The 23,992-nt window shown below is 63.8% G+C and overlaps 5 protein-coding genes across 7 annotated transcripts in view; 3 read left to right on the top strand and 2 right to left on the bottom strand.

Moving 5' to 3' along the window:
* The window catches only part of DIS3L2 (DIS3 like 3'-5' exoribonuclease 2), a 195,092-nt gene extending 192,596 nt beyond the window's left edge, over positions 1-2,496 (top strand). For all 3 annotated transcript variants that reach the window (XM_080409894.1, XM_080409895.1, XM_080409896.1), the window contains one exon: positions 1,959-2,496. In XM_080409894.1, the coding sequence (XP_080266020.1) occupies positions 1,959-2,054 (96 nt within the window). In that variant the 3' untranslated portion in view covers positions 2,055-2,496. The remainder of the gene's footprint in view (positions 1-1,958) is intronic.
* A 1,937-nt stretch (positions 2,497-4,433) lies between these two features.
* Positions 4,434-7,189, top strand: LOC308072685 (intestinal-type alkaline phosphatase-like). The gene is made up of 10 exons (XM_080409898.1): positions 4,434-4,602; positions 4,785-4,900; positions 4,973-5,147; positions 5,247-5,419; positions 5,493-5,627; positions 5,707-5,776; positions 5,892-6,026; positions 6,141-6,332; positions 6,475-6,591; positions 6,765-7,189. Exons 1-10 carry the CDS (start codon positions 4,458-4,460, stop codon positions 7,049-7,051), a joined length of 1,545 nt encoding a protein of 514 aa, XP_080266024.1. The 5' UTR covers positions 4,434-4,457; the 3' UTR covers positions 7,052-7,189.
* A 317-nt stretch (positions 7,190-7,506) lies between these two features.
* On the top strand, positions 7,507-11,918 carry LOC308072686 (intestinal-type alkaline phosphatase-like). The gene is made up of 11 exons (XM_080409899.1): positions 7,507-7,913; positions 8,458-8,574; positions 8,682-8,797; positions 9,044-9,218; positions 9,372-9,544; positions 9,633-9,767; positions 9,857-9,929; positions 10,015-10,149; positions 10,268-10,459; positions 10,598-10,708; positions 10,797-11,918. The coding sequence occupies exons 1-11, from the start codon at positions 7,841-7,843 to the stop codon at positions 11,057-11,059; spliced, it is 1,563 nt and encodes a 520-aa protein (XP_080266025.1). The 5' UTR covers positions 7,507-7,840; the 3' UTR covers positions 11,060-11,918.
* A 38-nt stretch (positions 11,919-11,956) lies between these two features.
* On the bottom strand, positions 11,957-20,036 carry ECEL1 (endothelin converting enzyme like 1). The gene is made up of 17 exons (XM_080409909.1): positions 19,117-20,036; positions 17,341-17,409; positions 17,071-17,181; positions 16,493-16,585; positions 16,119-16,243; positions 15,536-15,758; positions 15,287-15,385; positions 15,116-15,190; positions 14,524-14,627; positions 14,244-14,302; positions 14,033-14,084; positions 13,783-13,850; positions 13,570-13,694; positions 13,239-13,304; positions 12,913-13,008; positions 12,275-12,351; positions 11,957-12,061 (listed from the first exon to the last, which is right to left on the bottom strand). The coding sequence occupies exons 1-17, from the start codon at positions 19,858-19,860 to the stop codon at positions 11,962-11,964; spliced, it is 2,286 nt and encodes a 761-aa protein (XP_080266035.1). The 5' UTR covers positions 19,861-20,036; the 3' UTR covers positions 11,957-11,961.
* On the bottom strand, positions 19,961-23,328 carry LOC308072688 (uncharacterized protein). Its single transcript, XM_080409903.1, is given in 4 exon segments — positions 19,961-20,000; positions 21,755-22,050; positions 22,052-22,153; positions 22,155-23,328. Coding segments are annotated over 4 exon segments (603 nt in total). The 5' UTR covers positions 22,349-23,328; the 3' UTR covers positions 19,961-19,989.
* Positions 23,329-23,992: the final 664 nt, after the last annotated feature.

The following is a 23,992-nucleotide window of genomic DNA, read 5'->3' as shown; positions in this document are numbered from 1 at the left end:
GAAAAGGATTCCTGATACAGGGCCAGGCTGTCCCTCCCAGCTGGTGTGATGCATGTCCCGGGGAACCCCTTCCTTCCCAGGGGAGATGTTTTGGTCAGAGCTGGCTCAGCTCTCTGGCTGCTGCAGGCATTTCTGCAGGCCTCGCTGTGAAGCTGAGCTTTCCTTTCTCAGCTTGGCTCAGAGAAGCACCCCTGGATGTGGCCCGAAGTGTACTCAGCTCCTCCTTTCCTACAGGAACGGGTATCACTTACACCCTAGCAGGGACCCGCATGAAAAATAACACCCCAGCATGAGCAGGGCTCATTTTGGTTAAGAAACACTCAGCAATAGAGAAAACTCCTCCACAAACCCTCCACATCTCCTAAGAGAACACCAGAGCCCTCCCCTGGGAGCAGGCTCTGAGCTGTCCTCCAAGCCAGCTGATCCCCAGGTTGATAAATCTTCAGCCCCTAGATGAGCTGGATCCCCAGGAGCTGTGCTGAACCACAGGAGATGTCACCCAGACACCCCGTAACACTGACCACCCCCAGCTCCCTGCCTGGCCCTGGTGCCTGGCCTCTGCTTCTCGGTTTGGCTCAGCCTGGCCAGGCAGCAGGAACATCAGGGAAGGCTGTTTGTGGGAAGCTGTGCAAGGGTGGGAGCTGGCTGGCCCCACCAGGGAGAGGAGGTGTTGCCCCCATCTCTCCCTGGGCTCCAGGAGATGTCCAGGACCTCGGTGGGTATTACTTGGGGCTCGTGTGTGAAGTGGATCTAAGACCTGAGGGATTTGATGTGAAATAATGCAGTTCCCCGGCGGTTCAGCAAAGGGATGAGGCAGGGTTGCAAGGTAGAGCCCTGATAGTCCCCACAGGCTCCCTGAGACGTGGGGGGCTGCCCCACGGCCACCGCCTCTCACACTGCTGCCAGCTGGGGCGGGCAGGGGGCTGGGGCGAGGTAGCCAGCAGCTATCTGCACAGCCATCCGTAAACGGATTTCCCTGCGGTTTGCTCTTCGCTGGCCACTTTGATACGTTTAAGTCTCAATGAGATTTTCCTGCTCTGAATGATTAATCTGGAGTGGCCAGCGCTGGATGAGCTGGGCAGGGTTTGACAAGGTTATGCCAGTGGCTCTGTGCCCGCTCCTGCTGCGGGCCAGCCCTGAGCAGATGGCCCCATCGAGCCCTGCTGCAGTGCAGGGCTGGGGGACAGGCTCCAGGAGGCAGAGTCCCCAGATGCCTGGCCATGGTCCCGGGGCAGCCCCTTGCTGGTGTCCCAGCCAGCCTGTTAGCCGTGCCTTGTGGATAGACCTGATTGATGCTTTTTGCTTCTAATCCGCACAATGGAGTCAGAGGACCGGGCAAGCGGCGCATTCCTGAACAGGAGGGATTGATTTTCTGGGGTCTTTATTCCCTTGTGTCTCTCTCATCCTCCATTGTGCTCCCTTCCTGGGTCTCCTTTTGCTGTGGGGGCATGGAGGGGTTGTTCCCTCCTCAAGGGATGCAGAGAAAATGCTGAGCATCATGTGGAAAACCCTTGTCACCGCAGCTCACCATTGGCGCTCGGCCAGGTTGCTTCATTAAGGGATGATGTAGATTCTCTGGCTGGAGAAGGGAGATGCAGGCAGGCGGCTTATGGGGAGTTTGGGACCAAAAGCCAAGGCCCATGCTGCTTCCCAGACTGCGCAAAGAACAAGACTGGGGCCTGGTCAGGCTCGAATAAGTGAGGATGTTTTGGGATGCTCATTTAGGTCAGTTTGGGTTCCCTGGCTGGCTTCACAGCCCAGTGGTGTTGCCCTTGAAGATGCCGTATCCAGCCCCAGGAGCACCCTGGACCCCAGCAGAGCTATCTGAAGCCGTACTGCCCCATTCCCCGGCTTCCGATGGGTGCTGCAGTGCTGCTGGCAAAAGCCAGCGTGACTCTAAGCAAATCCTGGTATGGTGCCAAGCCACCTGAAAAACCCTTTTCTCTCCCTTGCTGAAGGTGATCACCATTTTCACACTGGTGGAGGTCGTGCTGACATCAGATGGTGTCCCACTGAAGTACAGCGCCCTGCTCAAGAGACCAAGCCTCAGATAACTGAGCGTCGTAGGCTGTGCGTGCTCCCTGCTGCCCATGCTTTCTCACCTCCCAGGCCCTGCACCAGCATCTGCCGGGGACCGAGGAAACCCATGAGGAGTTTGGGGGTTTTGAGTTTTAAAACTGATACCATTTTATTTCTGGTTTGGATTTTAACTCTGGCTGGGAATGGGACTCAGGGCTTGAGCCTCCCCCAGAGAGAGCATTTCTACTCTCGGATATTTTTAGCTTGATGCTTTCTTTTTTTAAGGCAGCGGTGTCTGTCCCCAGCCACCTCGGGTGCCCGTGGTGAGGGCTGAGTGGGGACACGTATCCTCAGGAGTGGAGAGTGGCTGGCTCCACATCCCAGGTGGGATGTGGTGGGGATGCAGCCATGGGGCTGTGCAGGAGGGTTTCTTGCAGGGTTGTGTGTCATGTAATAAAAGCCGGGTCAGCAGCTGCATGGGGGGCTTGTGCAGGTTTTATTTTGTCTCTTCCGTGTTCCCCCAGCCAGGAATCCCAGCAATAACTCGTCTCCCAGGCAGCCCTGTGCCTGTCTCTGCCTGCCACTTCCTAGGCATTGCGAAATCCAAACAGCCTCACGGCCTCCCCAAGCCCCAGGGTGTGCTGGGTTGGAGGGCATGGGGGATCAGGTGGACATGTGCTCCCTGCTCCTGCTCCGAGGGCTAATCCCTCAGTCTGAGCCTTCACCGGGAGTCACCAGCTGCCTGCTCCAGGCCCTCACACCCTGGCCTCCAGCCTAACCTCACTCGGCGACCCTGCAGCACCACGTCCTTGCTTCTCCCTGCTGCTCAAGAGGGCATCCAGCCCCTCTGCAGTCTCCAGGCGCCTCTGCCTGCTCCCTGTCCCCACGTCCCCTACCCGTGCCATGCAGGATGTCTCCCGGGGCATGGGCTGTTTCGACAGCCTCTACTTCATCACCCCCGTGGGGACAGGCAACCACAAGCAGTGGCTGGTGGAGGGATTGACGTATGGCGAGGGATGGGGGATCGGGCTCTGGGATGGGTCAGGTCTGGGTGCAGCAGGCTCTCCAGGAGCTGGCGAGCCATGAAAGCCACCAGGGTCACCTGCATGGGCATCACCTTCGGACGTGGGAGTGGGTGGGAGCAGCCTGCCTGTTCCTGCCCAGGTCTCCTGCTCCTTGTCAGGTGCTGGTGACGTGGGGCTGTTCCCTGCCCACAGTAGGCACCTTGCTGGGCAGGTGTGCTGGCACGGGCTGCCACAGTGTGATGGGCACCAGCTGTCCCAGGACCTGACGGGCAGTATATATATATATATATATGTCACCTGGGAGAAGGGGACCTGCGGACACTGACACCAAAAGCAAGATGTCCTCCCCCTACCCCTCAGCCCAGTGTCCCCTTCCTCGGGTTTGTCTCAAGGGAAACAAGGCCAGTCCAGCCCTGCCCTGCTCAGTCCGTCTGCAAAAACAGCACTTTGCCCTGCGGCCTCCCTGCTGCTCCCTGGGGTCCCGCAGCAGCCACCCCCATGGGAGCCGGGCGCCACGAGGTGGCCCAGCCCCCAGGGACAGGCTGGAGGTCCTCCCTGGCTGGTGGGGGGCAGGGATGGCCCCAGGGGGGGCTGGGGGCACTGGGAGGGCCCTGGGCAGGGCTGGGAGATAGTCCCTGAATGTTATCAGCCCATCGTCTCACCCACAGCAGGGCTCAGCCCCCACCCCGGCGGGACGGGGAAGGGCGATAAAGGGCTGTCCCCCTGCCCCGGACACAGGCAGCATTTGGGGAGGGAACCAGGGTGGGCAGCATGAGGCGGCCGCTCTCCCCTGGAACCTGCCTTCTCCTCTGCCTCCTTGCCTGGCTCACTGCTGCAGCCTCAGGTGATGGGGTGGCTGGGACAGGGAGGGTGAGAGCCCTGGGTGGGGGGTGCTGGGGCTGGTGCCACTTCCCTGGGGGTCTCCAGGGACCCTGTCACCTCCCCATGGGATACCAGCAAAGGCAAACCCTCCTGGCCACCTCAGGGTGGTTTGAGACCCCAGCCTTTGAATGGGTTTGTCTCAGCCCCCGGCAAAGCAGGACCTGCCCCCTCCGCCCCCCCGCCCCGCTGCCCCCTCGGTGGCTTTGGAGCAGGTGGCTCGGTAGCCGGAGCAGGTGGCTCGGTAGCCGCACCAGCTGCAGTTGCCTGGACTTGCTGCGGGGGGCTGAGGCATGGGCACCTCGTCCCCTCTGCTTCCCCGGCAAACCGTGCCTCAGTTTCCCCCTCTGCAGATGGGCTCTGGGCAAGGCCAAGGGCTGCCAAAGACTGGGCTGGTCCCCAAAGGGCTCCTGGCCCCGCCGAGGCCCCCACGGAGGGGCTCACAGCAGCTGAAATCACCTTGGGTGGAGATGCCCACCCTGGTCCCTCAGGGGTGTTGCCCCTGGGGACGCTTAGGGTGCCCAGTGCACCCCCATGCCCCCAGCTCTGCTTTCACCTCCAGATACCGAGAAGACCCCGGGCTACTGGAATGAAGGGGCCAGGAGGAGGCTGGAGTCAGCCCTGGCGTTGCAGCCGGCAGCACGGCCGGCCAAAAACATCGTCCTCTTCATGGGTGACGGTGAGTCCCCAGGGTCCCAGCCAGGCCCGGCAGCTCCGCAGCAGCCAGGGGACGTGGCTGGTGGGAAGGTGGGGCTGGTGCAGGTCCCCTCCTCCCTGGCCAGCCCCGGGTAATGCCTGGGGAGCACAGGACCGTCCCTGGTCCCGGCCCCTTGCCACCCCGTGGCTCTGCCGTGCCCGCAGGCATGGGGCTGCCCACCATGTCGGCAGCTCGGATCTACAAGGGGCAGCTGGCCGGCGGCTCGGGCGAGGAGAGCATCTTGGCCATGGAGACCTTTCCCCACGTGGCGCTGGCCAAGGTGAGTGGGGCAGTGCCGGGGGCTGGCCCTGCTGGCCCTGCCCGAAACCCACCGGCCCCCGCTTGCCTCCAGACCTACACCATCGACCGGCAGGTGCCCGACAGCGCTGGCACGGGCACAGCCTACCTCTGCGGGGTGAAGACCAATGCCAAGACGCTGGGGCTGAGTGGGGCGGCTGTCTACGGCAAATGCCGCACCGCCTTTGGCAATGAGGTGGACTCCATCCTGCATCGGGCCAGGCTAGCGGGTACGGGGCAGCAGGCAACCCTGTCGGAGAGCCTGGCATGGCCATCCTGTGCCGTGCAGGGCTGGAGGGGGTCCCTGTAAACCCTTGCCCGCACCGCAGGCAAGTCGGTGGGCATCGTGACGACCACGCGGGTGCAGCACGCATCCCCTGGGGCAGCCTATGCCCACTCGGCCAGCCGGAGCTGGTACGCCGACGCCGACATGCCCAAGGAGGCGTTGCGGGATGGCTGCAAGGACATCGCCTATCAGCTGGTGCACAACACGGATATCAACGTGAGCTGGGGAGCGGGCGTGGGAGGGAGGGGACGTGGGGAGCACTGGGAGGGTCTGCTGAGCTCCCCAGCAGGTGATCCTGGGTGGCGGGAGGATGTACATGACCCCCAAGCGGACCCCAGACCCTGAGTACCCGGAGGACCCGGCTCAGAATGGTACCAGGAAGGATGGCCTCAACTTGATTGCGGAATGGCTGAGCGCCAAGCAGGTACTGCGCCGGGGCGGAGGGGATGTGGCGCCAGGCAGGGCGCACGTACCCTTGGCACCGGCTTTGTTCTCGCTGGCAGGGCGCCCGCTACGTCTGGGACAAGAAGGGCCTGGATGCGGTCGAGGAGGACTCTGTGAGCCACCTGATGGGTAAGAGCATCGTTGCCTACACAACCAGCGACGCGTCCTCCTCCTCCCTACTGTGGGGGTGCTGGCCAGGGCACGAAGCAGCACTGACATGGACCCCCCCACCCCACTCCCCAAGGCCTTTTTGAGCCCAAGGACATGAAGTATGAGCTGAACCGCAACACCTCCACAGACCCCTCCATCGTGGAGATGACAGAGAAGGCCATCCGCATCCTGCGCAGGAACCCCAATGGCTTCTTCCTTTTCGTGGAAGATGAGTAGCCCCAGGAGGGCAGCGTGGCTGGGGCTGGGGTGGGATGTGGGTCCTGGGAGCAGGTGGGCATCCCAGGAGACCAGGGAAAGGGTGACAGTCATGTTCCGCATGCAGGTGGCAGGATCGACCATGGCCACCACAGCGGCAGGGCCAAGCAGGCGCTGATGGAGGCTGTCATGCTGGACCGGGCAGTGGCACAGGCTGGTGAGCTTACCTCCCCCTCCGACACCTTGACCATCGTGACAGCCGATCACTCCCATGTCTTCACCTTTGGGGGCAACACGCTGCGTGGCTCCTCCATCTTTGGTGGGTCTCAGGCAGGGGCAGTGAGCATCCCTGTTCCCACCTCCCCCTTTTGTTCCCACCGGAGGCTGAGCTGGCCAAGGTGGGGAGCTGGGGAGTGGTACCTGGCTGGGACAGGGGTTGACAATGTCTTTCCCTGTGCCAGGGCTGGCCCCCAAGAAAGCCAAGGACAAGAGAGCCTACACCAGCATCCTCTATGGCAACGGTCCTGGCTACAGCATCCGTGATGGGGGCCGCCCAGCCGCCAGCCTCCCCACTGCAGGTAGGAGTCAGCTGGGGATGGGATGGGGGCACGGGGTGGTGGGGGCAGCAGCCTATGGGCATGGCCACTGGGGCTGCACGGGGTCCTGGTACCACTGCGTGGCTGGGCAAGACCTACGACAAGCAGGGCACCCTGCTGCCCCCTCCCCCCCCATTTCTCCTGCCCCCCTGCAGAGGACAAGGACTACAGGCAGCAGGCAGCCGTGCCTCTGGAGGTGGAGACCCACAGCGGGGAGGACGTGGTGGTGCTGGCCCAGGGCCCCATGGCCCACCTCTTCCACGGGGTGCAGGAGCAGCACTACATCGCCCATGCCATGGCGTACGCCGCCTGCCTCGAGCCCTACGCTGCTGAGCCCGGGTGCAGGGCAGCCCGCAGGGCCTCCCATGGCACCCAGTGCTCCCCACACCCCCTGCTCGCCCTCCTGGCCCTCTGCCTGGCTGCCCACATGGTGGGGGGCTGAGAGCCCCTGGGCAAGCCCGACTTCAACCTGGGCTGCCCAGCCCCAACGAGTGACCCACAGACACCCCATCGAGGGTCTTGGCAGCCAGGTCCCTGCTGTGGCCAGGATCAAGGGATGCAATAAAACACAGGTTGTTCAACTCCATCTGCTGTGCGAGGGTTTGCAGCGACAGTTGCCTTCTAAAGTGCTGCCAGTGCCTCAGTTTCCCCAAGTGGTCAAGGCTTCTACTTCCCCCCCCCTCCAGGACCAGTGTTGGAGTAAAGGAGGTGATGAAATGAGGGTGAGGGGAGCCACCCCCTCCCCAGCTTTGCCAGGCTGGGGCACAGTACACCAGCATCGGTACCAGCAAGGGCTGAGAAAAGAGCAGAGTTTTAGTCCTGTCTGTGGATTTATTGCTCGAGGAAGCGCTGGGCAGAGAGCAGGGCTGCTCGGTGACCCCAGGTGCTCCTGAACCCCCCATCCTCCCAGGTCGGATGCTCAGCGCTGCCTGTGTCACCCCCAGCACAGCCCTGCCTGGCACTGCAGCACTGTAGCTGGGGCAGGCAATGATGCCTGCCGGCCACTGCCCATCCTCTTGCCCCTGCATCGGTTTGCACCCCAAGTCTGTCTGTCCCCCAGCAGCAATAAGGTGGTGTGCCAAGGAGGTGCCAGCAGCCAGTCCCATGGCCTTTGTGCCAGCTGACAAACCCCTCCACACACCCTGCAAGGGCTGATCCTGGTCCAAAGTCCCTTCCCAGATCTACTAGAGTTGCAGTCACTGCCAGCGGTGTTGGGCTACCAGATCTCACCATGAAGCTCCTGGCACCCCTCGCCCTGTGCCTGGGCCTCTGGGCAGGGATCAGCACTACTGCCACCATCCCAGGTGGGAGCAAGGATAGGGATGGGTGTCCGGCTGGCTGCAGTGGGTGCCTGGGGAAGCGGGGCACCTGGCAGGGCACCAGCCCCACCAGCCTGGCTGGCCACAGGGCGCGGTTGGGGAGGGGAGAAGGGGCTGCCCAGGATTAATGGTGGTTACCTTTGCTTTTCTGGGGTCTTTGAGCCAGTTTTCCCCTGTGAGGTCAGGTTCCTGCTTGTTTATGTGCTGGGAGTGTCTGGGAGAAGTGCCCGCTCCACCCACCACCATGGCCCCATCCTACCTGCCAGATCACTCCCCAGTGTGTCTGGTTTTGCTGCCTCTCTCCTTCCCTGCCCCAGGGCCCTTGGGGGACAGGCAGTGGGTGCAAACCCACATGGTCTCCTCCGGCCTCAAACAGCACCCTGACCCTCTCAGTCTGTGTTAGAGGAGGCCCCAGCGTGGGGATGCCCAGGGAGTAAATAACCCTGGGATGTGGGTACCCCAGGGATATGGGTGCCGCAGCGGTGCAGGTGCTGGTGAGCTGGGACTGATGGGTGCTGCCCTGTCCCAGAGGAGGAGGAGAAGCCATCCTTTTGGAACAAGCAGGCAGCTGCAGCCATCGAAGCCTCCTTCAAGATCCAGCCCAGGATAAGCCAAGCCAAAAACCTCATCCTCTTCCTCGGGGATGGTGAGTCCTGCTGGCACTCCTGATGGGCAAGCTGGGTGCCCCGTGGAGTGGGATGCAGGGAGGCCACCTGGTGCAGAGAGTGACCAGGACACTCCTTCCTCAACCAGGATTCGGGATCCCCACCATCACGGCCACCCGCATCCTAAAGGGGCAGGAGCAGGGGAACCTGGGCCCCGAGACCCCCCTCGCCCTGGATGCTTTCCCCTACGTGGCTCTCTCCAAGGTAAATACCCCACCACACTGTGCGTGGGGGCAGGGTGACGCTGGGCATGGGGCCACAGTGATGCCCATGGGGCTGCTGGCACAAAAGCACCCCAGGGATGCACGTATGGGATGCATAAGATCCCTGCCCATCCCGCTCTTGTCCTCAGGTGGGTGAACATGCATGGCAAGGGGTGCTGGGGAGGCATCCTGCTGGGTGCTTCTGCCAACTGCCCCCTGTTCTGAGCCTGGCGTGTGTCCTCAACAGACATACAATGTGGACCGGCAGGTCCCCGACAGCGCGGGGACAGCCACAGCCTACCTCTGCGGGGTGAAGGGCAACTACAAGACGGTGGGACTGAGCGCAGCCGCCCGCCACTTGCAGTGCAACACCACTGCAGGCAACGAGGTGATCTCAGTGCTGGAGCGAGCTCGCAAAGCCGGTAACGGGGCGTGCAGGGCTAGGGGGGAACCCACGGGGACAAGGGGTGTCATGCCAGGGCTGCTCCTCTTCCCCCTCCCTGAGCATCCCAGGGCTTGGCGGTGGGGGACCCTGTGTTGCCCTTCATAGGGCCTGACTGGGGTGGTGGTGGCAGGGAAGGCAGTGGGCATCGTGACAACAACACGGGTGCAGCATGCGTCGCCCTCGGGGACCTATGCACACGTGGTGGACCGCAACTGGTACGCGGATGCCAGCATGCCCATGGATGCCCGCAAACAGGGCTGCAAGGACATCGCCTGGCAGTTGGTCCACAACGTTGACATCAACGTGAGCATCCACATGTGGGAGAGGGGGAGCAGGGCCAGCCCCCCTGCTCGCACTCCCACTAACGCTGCACCCATCTCATCCCCTCCAGGTGATCCTGGGGGGCGGTCGGAAATACATGACCCCTGTGGGGACACCGGACCCTGAGTATCCCATCTACAGGAGCCAGAATGGGATACGTGAGGATGGGAATAACCTCATCAACATGTGGCTGGAGGCACGGCCGGTGGGTGACGTGGTGGGGACAGTCCTCTGCCCACCACCCCCAAGCACAGATCCAGGCATCCACTAACCCCCTGTGGGAATTGCGTACAGGGTGCCCGCTACGTCTGGAACAGGACAGGGCTGCTGGCTGCTGCTGCTGACCCCAGTGTGAACTATTTGATGGGTAACAAATGTTCCATGCACCAGGACCCAACAGCCACCGGGATGCATGCAGACATTGAGACTGTCCCCAATGTGTCCCCTCCCAGGTCTCTTTGAACCCGCGGACATGAAGTACAACCTGGTGCGTGACACCACCCTGGACCCATCACTCACTGAGATGATGGAAGCAGCCATCACCATCCTGAGCAGGAACCCCAATGGCTTCTACCTCTTCGTGGAAGATAAGTCAGGCCCAGTGCCTCTGGGGCAGGCGAGGGGGGGGTCCCACATCCTGGGGTGTGGGTAAGAGGTGGGGGTGCTGCCATCGGTCCCCAGCCCACTGTGGGCACCTGTCTGCAGGCGGCAGGATTGACCACGGCCACCACGACGGTACAGCCCATAAGGCACTGACAGAGGCAGTGGAGTTTGACCGGGCCATTGAGCGGGCAAACGCGCTGACAGACGAGGCGCAGACACTCACCGTCGTCACCGCTGACCACTCACACGTCTTCTCCTTTGGTGGCTACACCCTGCGTGGCTCCTCCATCTTCGGTAGGGCTCTGCCCAGCCACCAAGACTGGGGCATGGTCTTGTGCTGGGCACTGCTGGCTCCAGGGCACCCTGGCTGCAGCCGGAGGGGTGATATGGGAATTTCTTGGCTGACCCCCCCTTCGTCGCCCCCTCCCCCAGGTCTGGCCCCAAGCAAAGCCAGTGACAAGAAGAACTACACATCCATCCTCTACGGGAATGGGCCAGGCTACCCAGGCACCAGCCGGACTGATGTGGATGAGGACACAGCTGGTGAGGGCACAGGGACCGTGGCCAGGTGGTGGGACAGGGTTCAGGACCACCGCGCTGCTGCCCTCACCCGTTTCTTCCCCCTCCCCAGCGCAGTACGACTACTTGCAGCAGGCAGCCGTGCTCCTCAGCTCAGAGACCCATGGTGGTGAAGATGTGGCCATCCTGGCCAAAGGCCCCATGGCCCACCTCTTCCACGGGGTGCAGGAGCAGACCTACGTGGCCCACGCCATGGCCTATGCCGCCTGCCTCGAGCCCTACACTGCCTGCCGCCAGCGGGGCTCTGCCCCCAGCACCCGTGCCACCCCCCTGGCCCTGCTCCTGCCCACCCTCCTCCTGCCCCTCTTCCACTGATCCCGCGGCCCCAGGGCACCCCACAGCACTGCTGGACGGGGGGGATCCCGCTCCCCGTGGCTGCGGCACGCGCGGGCGGGTGGCAGCTTTTTGGAGCATCCCTGGTCTGGATGCGGCAGCCATAAGGCACCACATCCCAGGCACGGGGTGGGCCAGTGCCACTCACACAGGGCACTCGGTGATTAATAAAGGTGGGGTGTGACACTGGTGGGACAGGCGTGTCGTGCGGTGGGTGGGTGCTGTCCGCTGCTGCCCATCCCCCAGCCACAGCCCCTTGCACCCACCCAGCATATCCAGTGCTTTATTGACCAGAAACATCAGCGAAAAATACAGCGGGCGCCCGTGTCCCTGCGCTGCCCGGGCAGGCTGGCATCACCCAGCCCCAAGCTCTGCCCACTGCGCCCCACGGCCGGCAGGGCTGCTGCGGGGACAGGATGGGGCTGGCGTGGGGGATGCTGGGGAGGGCACCAGGCAGGGGGAATCTTTTGGTGTGGGGTAGCCCCACAGTCTCTGGTTCACTGTCCCTGCCTCAGCCGGTGCTGGGCTGGGGGAAGGATTTGAGGGGGGTGGATGGAAGACGGGGTGGATGAGCGCCTGGGTGTGCCCTGGTTCCTCCGTGGGGACTCAGGGCCCTCCAGTGCACTGGGCAGTGGATAGGAAGGAGATGGGCAGGAGGCTGATTGCCTCTGGGCATGAGCTCATGCCCACCCCGTGTCTCCCCACTGCCTCCGCCCCTCTGGTGTTGCCAGTCTTTGGGGGGATGACCCCCTGTGTCACCTGGGGCTGCCCCTTTTACCTGGAGAGTAGGAAGGGGAGATGGGGGAGGTGGGGAGCAGGCACAGGGTGGGAGTCAGGCAGGGATGGGGATGGGGTGTGCCAGCCTGCTGCAGGGAGAAACGGCCTCACCACACCGAGCACTTGTGCACCGGGTTCATGGGCGAGTTCTTGGGGCAGTGGAAAACCCGTCCAAACTCCTCAAACTGTGAGACGCTGCCTAGGACCCTGCCAGGAAAGAGAAGGGGGCAACTCAGAGCTGGGCACCCCCTGTCCCCCCCACCTCTGTCACGCACACCACTTGGGGCACCTGCCTACCCCAGCAGCACCCCATCCCCTACCCCAGGCATATCCACCCAAAACCTGCTGGTGCCAGCACCCCAAAGGGTGCCCACCCCACTTTGCGTGGCACCACCAGCCGTGGGGAAGGTCAGGCGATACCTGTAGTGCTCTGGGGCGTGCTTGTCCGTCAGCACCTGCAGGTAGATGGACTGGGATCTCCGCTTGATGCACCAGTTCTGCAGGGGAGAAAGGTTCCCGTGGGTGAGCTGGATGGAGCACTGCAGCTGCCAGGGTCCATGGGGTCCTGGCACCCCCTGGGGCACAATGGCCCTTCTGGCTGCTGGGGGATTAGGGCAGCGATGCTGTTATTGTAGGTCCCCTGCGAGCCTGTGTATGTGGTATAGATGGGTTGGGAGAGCATGGAGGCATATTTGTTGTTGTAGGGTCTCCTGGGGTTGTGAGCTGCTTGGCTGTAGGGTCTCCTAGAAGTTTGGAGTCATGTGCGTTTGTTACTGTGGGGTTCTCTGGAGGTGATAGGGGGGACACGTTTGTTATTGTAGGGTCCCCAGGAGCGGCAGGGCAGCACAGAGTGCTCCTTGCAGGGCTGAGCCCTCTACCCTGAGCCCAGGACCTGCTGATCAGCTGAGCCCAGCTCCTGGCCATAGGCACCAGGTCCCCCAGGGCAATAACTCCTTCCCTTTGGGCCACCTGCCCCACACCGGGTAACCCCCCCCCCCCCCCCCCCCCCCCCCCCCCCGCCCCAGTATGTGACACATGTGGGGAGGGCAGGGGCTTACCTGGGCAAAGGCAATGAAGAAGAGCTGGTCGTGTGTGTATTTCAGTTGGTGCAGGGGGTGCTCGGGGCCATGCTCTCGCACCCATTTCTGGTAGGCCTGGAGAACAAGGGGTGCCCTCAGCATGGCCTGGGAACCCCCCTAAACCTGCCCCAACCCTCCCTCCCCAAACTCCCCAGAAACCAGCAAGCAGGATCATGCCCACTCCCTGCTGCAGGGAGCAAGATGGGGCTGGGGGAGTGTCTCCTGCCCACTCAGTGGGGATGGCATCAGCAGCCACCCAATGGTCCTGCCAGAGCGATGACACGCCAGGGTGGGTGGACACTTACGTAGTAGGCGAGTTTGAGCCCCCCCATGTCAGCAATGTTCTCCCCCAGCGTGTGTTTGCCATTCACCTGCCAAGAGAGGAGAGACGATGGGGTGAGCAGAAATGTCCTCCCCAGCCAGGCACCCCCCCGTCCTCACCCTGGCACCGAGGCTCTGCCTCAGTTGCCCCCACCCATTTCCCAGCTGAGGTGTGATGAGTTGTTGGGTCTCGGTGCTGGGCAGGGCAGAGCCATGCTCTCCTGCAGGTACCCAGCCCCAGCAACGGAGCGGCGGGGACCCCCCCCCTAGGGCAGCATGTGCCGGGGCATCGCCCGGTGGGCGAGGGGGTCTCACCCGCTGGTTGTAGACAGTGAAGTTGTCATAGAGGTTGACGATACACTGTGCCTTCTTCAGGAACTTGCTGTATGACCGCTCTGTCCACCAGTGCACCAGGTTCCCGTGCCGGTCGTACTGTCCCCCTGCCGAGGCAACCACCACCACCAGTAGTCCCAAGGGACCCCAGCCCACCCACTTCCCACCCTGGTATGAGGTGGGGGGGTCACTCACCCCAGTCATCGTAGCCATGGGTCAGCTCATGCCCAATAATGGTGCCGATCCCACCGTAGTTCAGCGACCTGTTGGGCAGGGAGCAGAGGTGAGAGGGTGGAGGTCTTGGTGCTGGCAGGGACGGTGGTGACCCCAGGACCTGACACCCCCATACTCTTCCCTGGCACCCCCCAGCCATACCCCTGTCCCCAGCCACATACCCCAGCCCCTGCCCTGCCTCCCCCCGGCCATGCCCCAGCCCCACACTCACTGCGGGAACTGGGGGTCATAGAGGGTGGGCTGCAGGATGCCAGCAGGGAACACTGGGGACACAGGAGAGCATTGCTGTTGGGGGGGCACCCTGCCCTGTACCCACCCACAGCATTACCTGGTGCCAGGGGACCCTGCGCTGTGCCCCCCACCCCAGGCCCTCCTCACACCCCCCACCCCAGGCCGAGCCGGGGGGCTGGGCAATGCCTCACCCATCTGGTTCTTGTTGGGCAGGTAGTAGGCGTTCAGCGCCTGGGGAGGCAGCAGCCACCTGCAGGGAGAGACAGCAGTGCCAGGCTGCGGGGGCACTGGGGGGGGCACGGAAATGTCACCCCCTTGAACAGCTAGGGGATAGGGGGACATTCCTGGCTTTCCCGGTGCCCTCCCACCTACACCCTGTGGGGTGCAACCAGGCATGGGGACAGGGGGCATTGGTGGGGCCATGCTCTGCCCTCCATGCCCCCTCTCCCCCTAGGGCATGGGGATACCCACGCAGACTTGTCCACCTCCTGCCGGATCTTCTTCACCGAGAGCCTGATGCTGAAGGCGATGCTGTTGAGGATGTTCTTGAAGTAGGTTTTCTCATCCACCTCAAACTGGGAGGGCACGGCCACATCAGAACGTATGCCAGCCCCAAAAGCCAGCCCTAAGAGCGCAGGGAGCAGGGCTGGGGTGCCCTCCCAGCCCCGTGAGCCGTGGGGACAGAGGCTGTGGGGTTGTGGCTGTGGGCTGGATGTGACAAAAGCATGTAATGTCCCGAGCTGTGTGCCCACATTGTCAGCTGCATCTCCATCGCCTCCGTGGGGTCTCTGGGCCATGTGGGCACCCCCAGCCCTTGCTGAGGATGGGGCTGAACTCTGGTGGGTGCAGTGTAGGGAAGGAGATGTCATTCCCGACCCCGGGGATGGTACGGCACTGCCCAGGTGGCTGTGACCATGCAAGTGCTGGGCACAAGCTACCAGGAGGTGGCTTGTTTTGTGGTGGCATCCCCCCATTCTGGTCTCTGCAGGCCCTGAAGCAAATGTGGGGACCATCTGCCCCTCCAGGTGCCCACGCCCCCACCTGGTCCTGGGCCACCCCTTGCCTCATACTCCTTGTCAATGGCCTCCGGCTTCAGCAGGAAATCAGGGTACCCAATCATCACCATCATGTATCGAAGCTGCAGGCAAAGTAAGCGGTGGGGTCAGGCCCCCATCCTGTGTGCCCTCAGGCCATGGCAGGGGCAAGGGCCAGCATCCACACTGGGGGCCACTACCTTGGCCCTGGCCGCTCTCCGTGTCTCCTCATCCATCCAGTCCAGCTCATCCAGGCGCTGGTCCAGTATGTATTTGATGTCCTCCACCAGCTGCTGCACCTGTGGTGGGTCACCGTGGGTGCTGGCATGACATCCTCACCACCCGTCACCCCACCAGACAGCCCTCGGTGGGGGGCTTGGTGGCACTAGGCATCTTGGCAAGGTAGCAGGAGGAACAATGGCTTCGTGCCCACAGGCAGCATCACCTACCTTGGCTTTGCTGGCGGAGGAGAAGTGCTCCTCGACAAAGAGGGCACCCAGGGCCATGCCGAAGTGCTTGTTGGCCTGGCTCAGGCAGATCTTGCCCAGCTCGAGCTGCTTCTCATTGCCTTCCATCTCCTTGGAGAGCTCGTGGATGGCATCACGGAAGGGAGTGGAGAGGTGCTCACTCAGCACCACCACAATGCGCCACAGCATGTAGTTATGAAGGATCCTGGTGTCGGGGGGCAAGATCAGGTCCCCTCCCTGGGCATGTCCCCAGGCACACAGGGAGAGTGGGGAGCGTGCACGGGGGCACAGGGACAGGCTGGCATTGTGTCCCTCCCTGCTGTGTGATGAGTCTGGTGACCTCTAGCTTGGGGGGTGGCCAGGCATGACCAGGGTGCTGTGGGGCTCGCATCTGTGCCTTCACCTAGGAAATTTCTGAGGTCCCTGTGCCCAGCCTGGCCTCCCCGGGATGGGGATGATGGGAAGGGGGAGACCAGCCACAGATGCCCTGTGCCCACCCCCATTACCACCCCCCTGCCAGGCTGGGGAAGGTGCTGGGGGCACAGGGGGTGCCATCCCCCCTCACCTGCCGGGCGTCACACGGATGAGGTCGGACACCTTGTACATATAGTCAGTGGCCAGCAGCACCACCTCCTCCTCCTCTGAGAAGTTGTCATGGAAGATGCGGTCCAGCAAGCGCTTCCACTTGAGCTGCCAGGGCAGGTACCATCAGGGGCGCACAGGGACCCCCCCTCCATGCCAACCTGGAAGGAAGCCCCTCCAAGCTCTCCAGCCTCCCACCACCCCTTCCCACCCAGGAAAGTGCAGAGTGGAGTCATCACCTTCAAGTGGACTTACCCAGTGGGGAAGCAAGGGCATGGAGCAGGGGGACAGGGACAAGCGTGGGGCACAGGGAGATGGGGGACATGGTGTGGCAGGCTGGGCATCAGGGGTACTCACCGTGGGGGTGATGCGCTGCAGCTCTCCCAGGGTCACTTTGTGGTACATGCTGCTGACATCCCTCCGCATATCATCGTACTCAGACACTGTGATCTACGCGGGGTGAGCACAGCTGTCACCATCCCGCTGCCCACCTTGGGGGTGGCAGAGGGATGGAGCACACCTCCAGGGCAAGAGGAACTACTGACCCCGACCCTACCCACTCCTGCCAGTGGAGCCCTGAGGGGGGTCATAGTGTCCCGAAGAGCTTGACACGGAGCCCTCAAGGGCCTGGGGTGGGCTCACAAGGACTGGACATGGGAATCCCCAAGGGCTGGAGTGGTTGTCCCGAGGGCTGTGACTGGGGGTTGTCAAGATGTTGGAGCTGGGATTTCTGAGGATCTACCAGATGGTCCTCAAGGGGCTGGGATCCCCAAGGACCAGGCATGAAGATCCCCGAGGGCTGGGAGGGGAATTTCCCAAGGGGATTGGGATGAGGGCCCTTAGGACCAGGCATGAAGGTCCCCAAAGATCTGCCACTAAGGTGCCAAAGAGCTGGGCAGGGGCACCCCAAAGCCCAGGGTGGGCATCCCCCTCACATTGGCGAGGTGCTGCTCCAGCTGCAGGATCTCCTGGGCTTTCTGCTCCACGTGCTCAGCCCCCAGGAGGGTGAGCAGCCGCTCCATGAACACCCGGTAGGCAGCCAGGATCTGTGCCGAGGGAAAGGATGCTGAGTGCCGCTCCACACTGCCTTGCGGGCACCCCAGCCCCTGGCACTGCTGGCAGTGGGGTGGCATCTGTCTGCCACCCCATGCTTGGTGCTGGTCACTCTCCTGGTATCCGCATAGCATCAGTGTGCCCCCCCTCACCTTCTCACTCTCTTCATCCTGCCCCAGGTAGAGGGTCCGTTCTGGCAGAGTCAGGCCATCCTGGTCAATCTAGGGGGGAGAGATGGGGGCAGTGGGTGATCAGAGGAAGGGGGGGCTGTGCTGAGCAAGGCACCCCTCACCTTCCCCCATATTGCAGGGAGCCCCCGGTGCCCCGGGAGCCATGCAGTGGCAGTGTGGTGGGTCAGCCCCGGGCACGGACAGGTCCTGTGCCTCAGTTTCCCTCCTGCTAGAGGATGTTGGAGCTGCAGCAGGCAGCTGCAGGGATGAGCCACTCTGCATGAGCACCCCCACCCTTCGCACACGCTCTCCCTGCTGTCCTGCAGCTGCAGCCACAGCCTCTAACACATCACACACCTGAACATGCTTGCACATACGTGTATGCGCACACGCATCTGTAACTCACCCCTCACGATGCACACCTAGGCATGCTCCCCCCACACACACCCTCTAGTTTACCCCCCAGCCCCCCATGCACACACGCACACACACCCCCTTCCCTTGTCTCTCTGGCTCGCCCCCTGTGTCCCACCCCACCAGTCCCCCCTCCACGCGCACAGCTGCACCCTCACAGGCACCCCCAGCCCTTCTGCACCCCCTCCCCTATCACCACCACCCCCCTTGGTTTCCCACAAAAGCAAAGCCACTCGTACAGCCCACCCCCCGCCCCCTCCCCACACCCCGGCCCGCCGCCCACCCTCACCCCTCCCAGTCCTCGCCCCCATCTCCCCCCGCCCACCGCGGCCCACCCCGCGCACACCTGCGCCCCCGCCCCGCGCCCGGCCCTGTGACACACGCTCCCTCTAGCGCACACACGGGCGGCCCGCAGCGCGGCCCCTCGGCCCCGGCCCCGCGCACCCCTCGGTCCCACCCCACACCCCCCTCCCCACCCCCACCTCTCACAGGGGTCGGGGCGGCTCATCCCCACCGCTGTCCCCCCCACGGTGCTTCTGCAGTCCCCAGCGTGCCATCCCCCATGCCCACGTCCGTCCCCCCCCGCCAGCCCCCCATGGCCCTGCTGTGCCCACCCCCATGTTCCCTCCGTGCTCACCACCGCGTTCCCCACCATGCCATCGCTGTGCCTCTGCTGCTGTGCCACCACCATGGCCCTCTATGCCCACCACCGTGCCCACCATGGCATCCCTGCTGTGCCATTGCTGTGCCCCCACCGTGCCCACCACCACACTCCTGCACCCACCAAGGGTGCTTGAGGCTTGGCCACTCAGACGAAGCCCACCCATGCCCTGGTAGCACCACAGGGTGAGGGACATGGGCTGGCAGGGGTGGGGAAGGCCAATAAAGACACGGGCAAACTGGCACCCTGGCCCAGAGCTGCGGAGCTGGCAGGCATCATCCCGTCACCACCCAGGGTTTGCCCCCAGTGTACAGATGGCAGCCAGAATGCCAAGGTGAGGGGCTTGGCTGCCAGCACTCTGGAGACCCTAGTGCCCTGCTGGACTGTCCCCAGCTCCCAGGTGGGCAGCACTGCCTCACTCAGTATGTCCCTGTGTCCCCAGCCCTGTCCCGGAGATGCCACCCTCACCCAGGGCCGGCTGACAGAGGGGTCCAATGCTGGGGAGACAGAGGGGTCCCAGGGACGGGGGCTGTCCCCAGCCCTGCCACCTGCTGCAGCCAAGCAAGTCACACACCAGGCAGGCACCTGGTGCCACCACAGTGAGGACAGTGGCACCAGGTGGGTGTCCCGCGTGCAGGCGGGTGGCTGGGGTGGGGGCAGCCCCAGGGGCAGGGTGCCCTCACCCGGATGATGTAGCGGGAGGTGTTCCTCTCATCCAGGCTGACGGTGAGGGAGAAGAGCACGGCAGCACTGTAGACCCCCTGCGTCTTGTAGAGCAGCTCGTTGATGTCCCTGCGGCCTTGGGGGGCATCCCAGCCACCACACTCCCTGATGACCTCCAGCATGGGCCGTGGGCCCAGTCGGTCAATCTCAGCTCGGTCCAGGCATGAGCGGAAAAACTCCTTGACCTTCCTCTCGGCCGAGGCGGGGGCTCGGCGCCGCACGGGGCGGCTCAGCAGCGCCCGCAGCTTGGCCTCGTTCTGCTCGGCAATGGCCCCGATGGTGCCGTACACCAGCTTGTCCTCGGGGATGCCGTGTCGCCGGAGCCAGCCACCACAGGCAAAGGAGTAGAAGTCCTGGCAGGGGTCGATGGTGGCATCCATGTTGGCGCTGAGGAAGCGGGATGCCCGCAGGAAGGCCTTCTTCTCCTGGCACCCCTCCAGGCAGTAGCTGTCCCCTTCAGCCGCCAGGTACTTGAGGACCAACATGCATGTCAAGATGACGCAGAGCCCCGCAGCAAACACCAGCCCTGAAAGCAGACAGACCTCCCGGCGGCTCCAGCGTGGCAGCCCCCCACGGCGTTTCTTGGCTCCGGTGCCCAGCTGGAGGGCAAAGCCGTTGGGCAGGGTGCCGCTCTGGTACTTGCTCACATACTTCACCTCCTGAAACTCGTCGTAGTGGGCTGTCAATGAGTAGGTCTTCTCCATGGCTGGGGCTCCCGGCAGGCAGCACGGGAGTTGGGGGCTCAAGGTAGGCGGGGGGCAGGCTCGGACACCCTACGGTTCATGCTGGAGCTGTGCCTGCTGCGGGGAGGTGGTGGAGAGTGCCCGGGTGAGTCAGGAAGCTCCTGGAAAAGGCAGAGGAGGTGGTTGAGGGGGGTTTTGGGAGGAGCAAGGAGTAGGGGGGGGGGGGGGGGTGCTTATTGCTGTCATCACCACCTGCATCACCATCCCTGCCTGTGTGCCCCACTGGTATCACTGGGACTGGCCCCTGTGCCACCAGTGACCTTGCTGACAGCTCTACCCCATGGCTGTCCCCTCTGCCAGCCCTTCTGGTGACCGGGCAGGGTCTTGCCTGCGTGATGCCAGGTGGGTTTCAGCCCCTGGCACACCTCCATCCCTCACACCCACCCCACAGGCACCCAGTGCACCAGTGAGAGCACCCACATTGGGTGGATGTCCGGGGTGGTCCAGCAAGCCCATTCTCACACCATTCCATGACAGCCCTTCCTGGTCTCGGGGTGGGGGGGGGGGGGGGAGCACAGGGCTGCTAGTCCCTCTGGGTGGGGTATGGAGGGGGGTGAGTAGCTTGGGGAAGAGGGGCTTTGGGGAGATTTATCGTGGGGGAAGGCATTGGGTTGGGGTGTTGTGGGTTGGATCAGGTTGTGTGGCCCTGCGTCAGGGTGCATCACGTTGCGCTGTGGCGTTGCATTGCATTGTGTTGGGTTGGGTCGTGGTGCGCCGTGTTGCATTGCGTTGTGTCAAATTGTGGTGCAGCGTGTGATGTGTGCACAAAGTTAATTCCATTCTGGGGGGGGGGGGGGGGGGAAGTCCTGGACCCCATGGACATCTCACAGCATTTCCCCACCACCACCACCATCCACCCAACCCCTTTCTGCTGTCTGGTGCCCGATGGGCAGGGGTGTCTTGCAGGGGTGTCTGGCAGGTGTGCCATGCCAAGGAGGAGGGGGTCTACCCATGGGGAAAGGAGGGTGGGGGCAGAGATGGGGTGGGGGGCTTCAAAAGAGGACTCCAAGCCTTGCTTGGTGCAGAACAGCATCCAGATTTGCAGGTGGGAGAGGACAGTCTGGGGACAAAGAGCCATTTGGGAGGTGGTCGGTATCCCCGTGGCAGGACCCCCCAAGCCCCGCAGCCCCCACTCCCTCCGCAACTTGGGCAAAGTTGTGCCCCGGTACGGCAGCCCGGCGGTGCCCGTGCCGGGGAGCTGCCGGTGCTGGAAAGTTTGCGGGGCTGGCAGTGGGCGCTGCACGGCTCGGGGAGGGGAGAGAGGGCATGGGGGGGCGGGGGGGAGGGCGGGGGGCGGGGGGGCTGCCCAGGATGCTCGGTCGATGCTACTCGGGATGCAGCCCACGATGCTGGGGGGATGCTTGGGGGTGCCCGAGGACGCTGCTCAGGATTCACGGGGGATGCTACCCGGGATGCTCGGAGGATGCTGCCCAGGATGCTCGGGGAGGTGCTTGCCAGGATGCTCGGGAGGTGCTCGCCGGGATGATGCCTGTGGTGCTCGGGGGTTGCTCGAGGGTTGCTCGGGGGGATGCTCGAGGTTTGCTCGAGGGATGCTCGGGAAGTGCTCCGCGGGGTAATGCCCGGGATATTCGGGGGATGCTCGCGGGGTGCTCTCCGGCAGGCTCGGGGAGTGCTCCCCGGGCTGCTCGCGGGGTGCTCACCACCAGGTACTCGGGGGGTGCTCAGGGGATTTTCCCCGGGTTGCTGCCCGGGATGCCCGCGAGTGCTCGGGGGGTGGCTCACCGCTTGCTCACCGGGACACTTGGGGGATGCTCCCGGGATGGTCGGGGGACGCTGCCCGGGATGGTCGGGGATGCTGCCCGGGATGCTCGGGGGGGTGCTCGGGGGTGCTCACCGGCTTGTTGGGGGATGTCAGCAGGCTGCCCGAGGCTGCTGGCGGGTCGGCCCGGCGCTGCCCGTCCGGCTGCGCGCCCCGCGCTCCGCTCCGCGCCCCGCGCCGCGGCTGGCGGAGCGGCGGGGCCGGAGGGAGGCAGCGGGGCGGGGAGGGGGTGGTGTCTCCAGCCCTGCTCTCCCGCAGGCCAGGCTCCATTAACGAGATTATTATGCAAATAGAGCAGCCCCGTGCCACCCGCCAGCCTTACCTCATCCCCGCCGGCGGGGAGGCAGGGCAGGGGGGTCCCCGGGCCCCCTACCCCGGGGGGCTGGCGCAGGGCTGGCAGTGCCACTCCGCCTGGCATCCCCCGTCCGGGGACCCTGCTGCCACCCCCCGGCAGCCCGGCACACAGGAGGGGAACGGGTGGGCACGGCTGGCGGCCCGTCGCAGGAGCATCCCGGCGGCTCGGTACCCCGCGCCGTGCCCGGGCACCCTGGGGGGCCCGTCCCGTCCTGCCAGGGTGGTTGCCAGGGGAAAGGGCTGTGGGTGGGCAAGAGATGGATCCCGGGAGGCTCCGGGTGAGAGGGTGGGCATGGGGGTGGCACGGGGTGGCATGGGGTGGGGGCCGTGCACTCACGCGCACACACACACACACACATGCGAAGGTCCGGGAATATTAAACTGCATTGCAGATAAATCCCCAACATAAATATCATGAGCGCTCTGCCACGGGGGGGCCCAGCAAGGAGATTTATATCCCAGCAATTCCCACCGCCCACGGTGGCCCCCTGCAGTGGCCACATACCCTGGCCCTGCACAGCCACCCTGCCTGCCATGTTCGGGGGTGCCCTACCACCCTCACCCCCCTCTGTTCTGCACAGCCCTGAGTGCTCGGGGTGGTGGTGGGGGGGTGTCCTGTGTCTTCCTGGGTGCTGGGGTGGAAGCCCCAGGCAGCCCATACTGGGTGCTGCGCCACACATGGCATGGGGACCCTGCTTGGCACAGGACAGGTGGCTCAGCTGGCATGGGACCCACTGTCTTGTCCCATGGGCTGGCCCCAGGCACAGCTCTCATGGCCTGGGGCAGCTGAGGCTGTGCTGTCCTGTACTGGGGTGCTGGGCACAGCCCGGGCAAGGTGCCTACTGCAGCACCAAGACATACAACATCACACACACAGGCAGTGGCACACGATGCACCTCCCATGTACACCAACATGGACCAGTGCAGACACACATGCTGTGCCTCACACACACACACACACAAACATGCACTGCCGGCCAGCTCCCGTTACAGGCACATGTACCCTGGCACAGTCACGCATGCTCACACACCCACACACGTGTTGCAGCAGAGGTTTCCTGGGGCACATGCCAGGGCAGAGGGTCTCCATCAATCCCATCGGAGAGACGACCTCCACTTGGACACCCCAACCAGCCAGGTACTACCAACCCTAGCGGGGTGCAAGGGCACCTGGACACAGGCTGCTTCGTGGCTGGGCATGGAGTGCCCAGCTGTGCTGCTCACCAGAGGTGGGGGGGGCTGGGGGGCTGGCTGGAGGGTGGGAGCACAGGGCTGGGTGCCACACACCGGCCTCCCCCTTGCCTGCACTTACCTGGTCCCATGACCCGCTTGGCACCTTGGTGGGATTATGATGGGTGCACATGGGAGGGGGGGCTGGCATTATTAACAGCCCTGGGTATTGCTCCAACAGAGCTGTAAAAATTAAAGGCGTGTGGATATAAAATAATGGATAAATCTAAGCCGGCCGCAGAGCGCTGCAGCGTCCCACGGGAGTTGGCATCTTGAGAAAGCTGGGGTACGGCAGGTGCAGGATGGGCACCTGCATGTAGATGTGGGGTGTCAGGCAGTGCCTGCACCTGCTTCCAAGTGCCAGCTCCCCCCTAAAAATCTCCACTGAGTGCCCCAAGACGATGTGTGGACAGTGCCAACCTGCGGAGCTGGCACTGCAAGGCAAGAAGCTGCTCCTGAAGCTGGGGTGGAAGGAAAAGAGGTTGTGCCTTTACAGACAGGGCAGGGGGCACGAGGCACTTACTCTGGGATGCCCTGGGGACACAGGGCACTTAGTCTGCCCAGCCCATGCACACCCAGCAGGCAGGATCTGTGCCAATACACACAGGGATCACCAGGTTGGTGTGACCCAGGGTCCTGCCCATCCTGCAGCCCTTGGCTGTGACCCCGAGCAGTGCCCAGGGCAGCTGCCCACCTCGCCAGCCCCACTCTGCCCTGCTCATCTCACGG

Source organism: Falco punctatus (genome assembly GCF_963210335.1).
Source record: "Falco punctatus genome assembly, chromosome: 13".
NCBI lineage: Eukaryota > Metazoa > Chordata > Aves > Falconiformes > Falconidae > Falco > Falco punctatus.
The sequence above is the reverse complement of the archived record's forward strand: the minus strand, read 5'-3'. Positions and strand labels throughout refer to the sequence as shown.